At 33.7% G+C, this 8,522-nt stretch overlaps 1 protein-coding gene across 2 annotated transcripts in view; it reads right to left on the bottom strand.

Annotated features, from left to right (window-relative positions):
* Window positions 1–8,522, bottom strand: part of LOC108740227 (D-beta-hydroxybutyrate dehydrogenase, mitochondrial) — a 41,870-nt gene that overhangs the window by 16,053 nt on the left and 17,295 nt on the right. For both annotated transcript variants that reach the window (XM_018474465.2, XM_018474466.2), the window contains exon 2: window positions 2,748–2,939. In XM_018474465.2, the coding sequence (XP_018329967.1) occupies window positions 2,748–2,933 (186 nt within the window). In that variant the 5' untranslated portion in view covers window positions 2,934–2,939. The remainder of the gene's footprint in view (window positions 1–2,747; window positions 2,940–8,522) is intronic.

The following is an 8,522-nucleotide window of genomic DNA, read 5'->3' as shown; positions in this document are numbered from 1 at the left end:
TGAGACCGCCACGAACTTTTCCTAATTCCTAAAATTTCACTCGAAAATATTGATAATTGTAGATTAAAAAAAAAGCCAAAACATGGCTTCCTGTTTTATACATTATTAATAAATTATTAATTTTCAATTAATGTGTAGATTTATACAAGTGCCTGATAAATGGTATTTGTATTTATTAAATAAATAAAACAAAATTGTATTATAATTTGTAAAGAACTAGTCATTGTTTGTCCATTGTAATCTAATTTGGCACCTCCAAATATGAAGGCTGGAGCTAATAGGCTTGGTTCTTGACACATTTTCAATATATCGCTTCATTTGTAACCCACCTACCCTTGCTGCGCCTTTTGTGATGGAAGCCATTCAAAAAACGGGGTCACATTTTCATTAGGAAATGCAATATCATTTCCAGTAACACAGATACTTGACATTGACAACTAAATTTGTTAATGTGAAATTTGTTGATATCTATTTTAGTCGACACCTATTTTCGAATTGAATACACACGTGGATGAATTGTTGAAAGGAAAATTACACATACTTATACCAAATGTTATCAATGCACTGAAGTGACCTTCGGAAAAATTCTAATCATATATCATATAGACAAAAGAAGAATGTCTACAAAACCACGTCTACACAATTTAATTTTAAAGTAAATACAATTGACTTCTACCAAACGTCAACAATGTAACAAACATAATAAATATTCATTAATAATAAATTATTTTACAAAACTGAAAAGGATCAGGACTGAAGTGATGGTCTGCCTAAATACGGACCTTATAATTATATTTCTACTCTCAAATAATTAATATCTTATTTCAAAAAAAGCGTGGAGAATCTAAAACTAATATTTATCTTGAAGCTTTAGCAAGAAAATCACGAGTAAATGTCTAGATGATGGCCGCCACCCCCGAAGGGGGTGAGACCGCCACGAACATTTTATGGTACAGTGGTGGGGGAGACCTCCTTTTTTTATCCCCCCACCCCCACCCCCGAAGGGGACCATCATCTAGACCTTTACCAAATCACGACCTTTGGGGAAAATACAAACTCTGTAAAACCTTTTTCAAGCGTAACACGTTGCTTCGAATCGTGAAATTTAAATATAAGCAGATGGTTTTGTTTTCTATAGATCCTGTTACTTAATTACTGCGATGATCATCGTCTTAAGAAGTGTAATAGACTTTGCCAGACGGCGAGAACTAATTGTTATCAAACAGACATTCAGAATAACGTGTTTAGCGGCTTAATTGTTCAACGGTACCTTTCCACTTTTATCTGAACAATTAAGATGTAGATACCGAGTCGAGCGAGAAGATTATGCAATGAAGAATACGTTCGGCTTATTCGATTGTGAGTGTAATAATTGCTGGTGAGACTTCGAGATAGGCATGTGTGAAATTAATTATTCAATGACCAAGCTATTTCAGCATAGTAGTAACTATTACTATGATTACTGGAATGTCCAACAGGTGGTAGTCAAGGACTTCTTAGTGAGTATAGCATTACTGAAATTCAGTCTACAAATTATTGATATCTATACAGCTGGTAACTGTAGACAGATGTATACTCACATTACCTCATTTTGTTACCGTTTATTTATCAGTTCAAATGTAATTGAAAACCTCCACATTGTCATGCGATTTGCTGCGTGTTAGTCGTCGAAAAAAATTAAAATATGAACGTAGATCGAATTAGCTATTCGATTAACGCGGTCTATTAAATTTCATTCGAGCAGCTTCGTTAGGAATATTTAGCACGTAGCTGCACTCTTTGTAATATTAAGAGAGAGTGGAGAGCGCTCGCGACCTTTGCAAAAACCGCCGAACTTTAGAGAATTTAATGAGCTTTTGGCCGTCTGACAAGAATTATAATGTGATTTCATTAGTACCACATTTTGTTCGCAGGTTAGCTTGCAGTCACAGAATATTCATCTGTAAGAAACCATGACTCTAATTTAGCCACTGTTGATCCTCTCCACAAATAATAAGCCATGGTTGATGTCTCTAGAACAACGTGACTTTTTTAATATTTTGAATTTTGAAACAGTTTTTCATAGAAATTTTGTTTTTTTTATACAATACGTTCGAAATGTGGATAATAGGCGGATGATGAGGATAACGTGGGTAAAAAAGGTTAGAAATGAAAAGGTATTGGAAAGAATAGAAGAACAGAGGACTCTATGGAAGTCAATAAAAAATAGGCGAGATAGGTTGGTAGAACACCTTCTCAGGCATGAAGGTCTAGTCAGAGACATATTAGAGGCAGAAACAGGAGTTAGGAGGGGTAGAGGTAGATCTAGATTAGATTACNTAATGAAGCTTTATTCCTGTCGTCCCGCCACTTTGCGTTCATAACAGAGAATACTCTTTCGGTAAATGCTGAAGTGGCCGGAACGAAAGTGACACTACTCTGAACAGATTTGGGAAATCAGGTTGTTCCGTAAATATGGCTTTTTTGGGTACTTTATGTGTCTTGTAAAGTATAACGTACGCACAGTCGAAATAGAGTACAATACTTTATAATAAAGTACGGGTGGCAACCGTAAGTCACAACTAACATTGCAATCTGTTGTAGTATGAGATATATATAAAAGACGGTGCCGTATGTCGCAAGCTTTCAATAATACCTACAGCACTTATACGAACAACTATTGTATAATAACCAGTTCTTGCTCGTCTTGTGTTTGAGCTTTGTGTCTTTTTGCCGTTGGATTAGCTTGAAAAATATTGACAGCTTACTTGCAAACCGACAACGTTATCGCAACAGGTGATGAGGACTGGTTTTCCACCTCCGGGAGAAGTTCCATTCTCGTCGGGTTTTGAATTCCCACGTATCTTACACAGGAGATACAGCAGCAAGGCGCCCGCTATCGAAAAAAGGGCGACCAGTTGAAGCGCAAACACTAGCGCCGTTTGAACATCCATCACTTCCTGAAAACAAAACACAACTTAAAAGAAAGAATTTTAATTCAAAACAATTTGTCCTTCTTTTAAACATCGTCAAGGATGCTCCAATATGGGCACGTGCTGTATAAAGAAGGAAAATTGTTCTGTACCCGTTTACAACGTTATGAAACTATTCGAATTGTACAATACAAATAATGTAATAGCGGAGTAATACCGTGGGAAAGGCAGTAATCACGTAGTTGAAATAAAACCTTGCAATTTTCACAGAACTTTATTATGCTCGTGCTAATAAAAGAACTATTGCATCCGGACACATTACGTTCGGCCGTAATTAAAGCAGGCATGCCAACATATGTGCAAATATGTATCCATTTCTAAGGCCTCATTAATCTTACAAGGGCGGGCTGAAAAGTTCGTAGACTGACCCTTATATGGCTCTTCTAGTATCAAATCCATATGATTTTTAGTTAGCCCTAACCTTCAAAAGACTACGTGTATAAATTTGACAGCTGTTGCACTATTAGTATCTGAGTTATAGCATTTTTAGTGAAAGAACTTTTGTTGTTTGAAAAAGAAAATGCTGTTTCATCAAGACAATGCACCGTGTCACAAAGCAATGAAATTGATGGCAAAATTCCATGAATTGGGCTTCGAATTGCTTCCGCATCCACCGTACTCTCCAGATTTGGCCCCCAGCGACTTATTTCTGTTCTCAGACCTCAAAAGGATGCTCGCTGGACAGAAATTTCGCGCCGATGAAGAGGTAATCGTCGAAACTGAAACCTATTTTGAGGCTAAAGACTAAAGATAAACGTAGTACCGCCCTCGAAGGGAATTATATTGAATAATAAAATCAAATTCTATCAAATAAAATAATTTTTTCTATGCTAGCCTACGAACTTTTCAGTCCGCCTGTTATATATTAAGGAAGAAAATTCAAGTACTTCATATATTCCATTCGCTAAGTTTCATAGTTTCATAGAGATTTCATACAATTACTTTATCATGGGTACGACAATAATCAAAAAGTTAAAACCGATATTATTAAAAGGAAAGTAGAAAATAGAGGCTGCAGTTAAAGAAAAACAATATTTTTTTTACTAAACATTAATTTTTATCTGTTTCTACCTATTTATGAAAAGGGTTAGCTAAAAGTTATTGAAACATATATTTTCCCAATTAGCTGTGTAAAGGCACCAAGGAAAATTAATGTTTATTTGCAGCATTTTCTATGTTTTATTTATGTGTTAGACGAGTTTTGTAATTCCGTTATAATTTAGACGTTTGCAAAGCACCCAAAGCAATTTACATACATATATGGGCCACCTGCTACCAGCTTTTGGATTAATGGAATTATGTAGAAATCTACATATTTCACTGCATATTTTACATAGGGAAAATTTGTGGCCTCTGTTGTATCTAGGACTAAAAATAAAATTTTCACGGACCATCGAGTTTTCACCACAATCATTAACGTTAAAAAGTTTGTCAAGGGCTAATTCAGTTTACTTTCTAATCTGTTACAGCTTTTTTTGTTTTTGTTACATAAACTTTATAGTAGGTACTTGAAGTTCTATTTTAATTTGTGTACAACTTCGTGTAATCAATACATTGCAATACACACTATTGCTCAGTCAGGATCAAGTTATCAATCTTTTCAGAAATATCTTTTTCCATAAAATTTATTAAAAGTTACTTTCTTGCAAAATTACCTGAGATATTATTTAGTTTCATTATGGATTATGTTACAGGAAGATGGTGAGGTGCGATAAAGTATTTTATCGTTGTTGTTGTCCCGAAAGTCGTTAAATCCTAAGGAAAATGTACAAATTCTAGTGGTTAACCTTGGAAAGCCAGTTTTCTTTTAAACACTGCGGGCGGAGTTGATTACAATGCGTCAACCCTAACCCGTAATAAAAAATAATAAAGAAAAGCTCAATCGATTTTCTGTTATCGACAACAAACCAGACGAGACCTGCTGCAGCTTTTTTCAATCTTTCTTCTCAGGAACCGTCTACAAATTGCGTAGCGCAAATTTGGGGGAAGGTGTTATAGTCCTTTTAGGTGAGGTAGGGGGTCAATATTTATATTACATAACGATTTTAACACAGTTCGTATTTTAGGAGTAGTTCTCAAAGGAGTGCTTTAGTAAAAGACAAGCTGAACTTCATTTGTTTATCAAACTGATTAATCATTTACAAAAAAGAGCTTTTTTACAACAACAGTAGATGGTTGACTGGTCCCGAAAAGAAAGACTAAGATTCGAATGCGTCACCAAGAACCCGTTTTATTTCCATTCTGTTTAACCGTTAGTGACCGTGATCTATTCTTTTTATTCTAATGATATCGTTCCACAAAGTAATAACTAAAGTTCTTTGATACATATTCATTAACAAATAAAAGTTAAACTTTTTAAAATTACATGAAGTATTTAACATTGGTTTTAATGTGCAGACCAAATAATGTATTTCTGTTTTTATATTAAATTCTTTCGTTCTGTTTGTTGTGATTTCCATTCCAAGCATATTTCATCAACATTAATTAACATTCATTCACTGTTTTTGCAGGCACACGTAAGCTATCTGCTTATACATGCAAATATTTTCTGAAAGAATTTCTCTCTGAATTCACATTTTTCGTTTTCGACCTTAATAACATAGACGTTTTACCAGTTAATAGATTATTTTTTCGAAATGATAACTATGTACAACTTTTTTCTTTTTGTTGATATGATTTTAGCTCTGTAAAGTACTTTTTTTACCGGTCGTATTCACTCTGTAATAACTAAAGTATTTTCTACAAAATACAGAAACTGTTAATATTAGAAAAAGTTATGCTACATACACAATTATAACAGAAACTTTCTAATATTTATGCTTTAAGTAGATACTTTGTATGCAGTACGTTTCAATTTACGCAAGAAAAGATCGTCTAACAAAAATGGACCCAATCACTCTTGTTTTCTTATTAGTAGAAAGTTAAGAGATAATTACTACCGCAGCCATCAGATTATCATGAACACAATGTGTGAGCAATTACAGCCAACTGACCACAGTTAGTAGAATACGTTTTGGCGAAGGAAAAGCATAAGCACAAAAAGCTTTCTTCGCATTGGTCGGGCACGTTCCATTGGAAAACAAAAGGCAGTACAAAAAAAGCTTTAAAAAACAATCAAACGTATTGGTATTGTTGTCACATTAGCTACCTTTTGTTTAACGAGAAGGCTGAACAATAGTCGACATAGTAACACATTTTTGGTTTTACGATTCATGTCCATTCTCTATTGTTAAAAATTTAATCATGTCGTTACCCTTTCTTCCAATATTTACGACTAATAAACGTATAATAAAAGTATATTTATGGAATTTCAGTAAAATTATTGCAGATGTCATCTTCCATTATTATGGTTTAAGTTGTCGATTCACCTACCAAACGCTGTACTTTTCACACCGTTTGTTATTAAGTATTCCTTTTATAAAGTCGATATCCTTTCACTACGTGATTAATGCTTGTCATTTAATTCCGATCGTCTTAAGTTTGCCGAAGAAGTAGGTGTTTTGTATGAAAGACAGTTTGATCGATTCCCATCGGAAATATACGTAAGCAGAAGGGTAAACATGTATCATCTTACTTTTAAAGCAGATCAATGATGATATAATACCTACATAGCGAGACGCACACCACCTACGACTTTACGGAGTTTAAAATTTTCAACTGAAGCAACCCTGTTTGCTTTACAGGATTACCACAATAAACTATAGATTACATTTGCATTTACTTAGCAGCTGTTGCCTCCTCTCAAGTTGATTAATCATGGAAAAGACTTACTCTAAATTTTCCGTTTTCACGACCCTATCCACCGTTCAAAAAGGCATATTTTTACGTGAAATGTTTTATGGTTCAAATGGAAGAATTTACACCATGGTGACATTCTTCCTAGTAATTACTTTTAAAACTAAGATTCGTAATAAAATTGGCGGAGACATCAATTTTCGAATGGATTAAATTAGGAATATGCCATTAACAGAAAAGATCAATAAAAAGGGAATTAACTTCAGGATATTTATTCTTCTTCTTTCTGCATATGTTAATGCAAAAAGATGTAAAACTATTCCTGTTTAACTTCATAATATTATAATTGATGATGTTCCTATTTGAATTAAATCTCTATGATTATCATATTATATTTCCTTATCGAATTATCTAAATGTACTGGAATGGAATTTATCTACTGTAGTTGAAAACCTATTCAATATAAATCAAATAAAATTCCTTCCTTGAAACTCTTAACTACAATACTTTTAGTTATCAGTATTTAACAAATATTTAAGAGACTATAAATGTATCTACTTAAATATATATTCCAAATACTTAGCAAGTGTTAAATTGCTGGACACAGAATGTTAAAACCAATTAAAATGAAATTAATTTAAATACGTCACTTATGTAAAGTCCCTTTCTGCTTAATACAGAATTTCTATAGACGAACTCCTTGGCCTTTTTAAAATACTTTGACCTTTAACTTTTAAATTGTTCAAGAAAACTTGTAGCTAAATGGATAAATAGCTAGATACTTTGTGCTGTAACTAATATAAGCTTGATTGGTGTTCTATTTGCGGTCCTAATACTGTTTCCTTGCATAGAAAATGTCAAGTCAAATAACCGAAATTCCTGTAGAAAGTGAAGGTAAATTATATAGTTTAATTTAATTGGCTTTGCTTTTGCTTATTTGTTTACTTAATGATAATGAAATGGATACACAATTTGAAACTTTCTCTATTTCAAACGCATCGATGACTATGTTATAAATTAAGGTGTGCAATGCGTTCATTGATTAGATTTAAAAAAAAATGAATTATTCAAATGTTTTTAGCGTTTGAAAGGTGAAAATTCGATCAAAAGGAAAAAAATGCGAGTTGAAACAAACTAGCTAATTTACTGACATGCCTGTAAGCAAAACAGAAAGTGGGTGAGGTCGTACAATGGTCACTTATTATTTCTTCAAAAGAGAAACCAAGTTTCTCTTCGATATACGAAAGAGGAAACGTTGTAATTTTATTTATGAAACTTATTCGCAGCAGCTGCTTGCTCGCTTGCAAAACAATAACATTTCAATTACGCGCATTTAATTTCAGTTTGCAAACATATCAAAGTAAAGATGCAATTACGAAGTTCGTTCAATTAATTTTACTCGTGCTTTGATGACGGTCAGTTATCATATCGAATGCCTCTGAAATAGTAAGTGGGAATAATTAAATTTACAATTACTCATAGTAGGCGACAGCAAATGAATAAATTTTTTAATTAACTAAACTTTCCTTAGATAAAAAGTGAGTTACAAATGAATCAAAATGAGAGACAAAAACACAAAATTATTTTTACTTCGGTAAAGGTTTAGATGATGGCCCCCACCCCCGAATGGGGTGGGGATGGGGGGTATCGAAAGAGAAGGTCTCCCCCACCACTGTACCATAAAAAGTTCGTGGCGGTCTCACCCCCATAAAAAGTTATAAAACATTATTTAAATATCTTTATCAATAGGGTAGGTTAGGTTAGGTTATCGGGTTTTGTTCAAGTGACCACCCTCTTTCGATCCCCCACCTCCAC

The sequence above is a fragment of the Agrilus planipennis genome, unplaced genomic scaffold (assembly GCF_000699045.2).
Source record: "Agrilus planipennis isolate EAB-ADULT unplaced genomic scaffold, Apla_2.0 scaffold158, whole genome shotgun sequence".
NCBI classification, from domain to species: Eukaryota; Metazoa; Arthropoda; class Insecta; order Coleoptera; family Buprestidae; genus Agrilus; species Agrilus planipennis.
The sequence above is the reverse complement of the archived record's forward strand: the minus strand, read 5'-3'. Positions and strand labels throughout refer to the sequence as shown.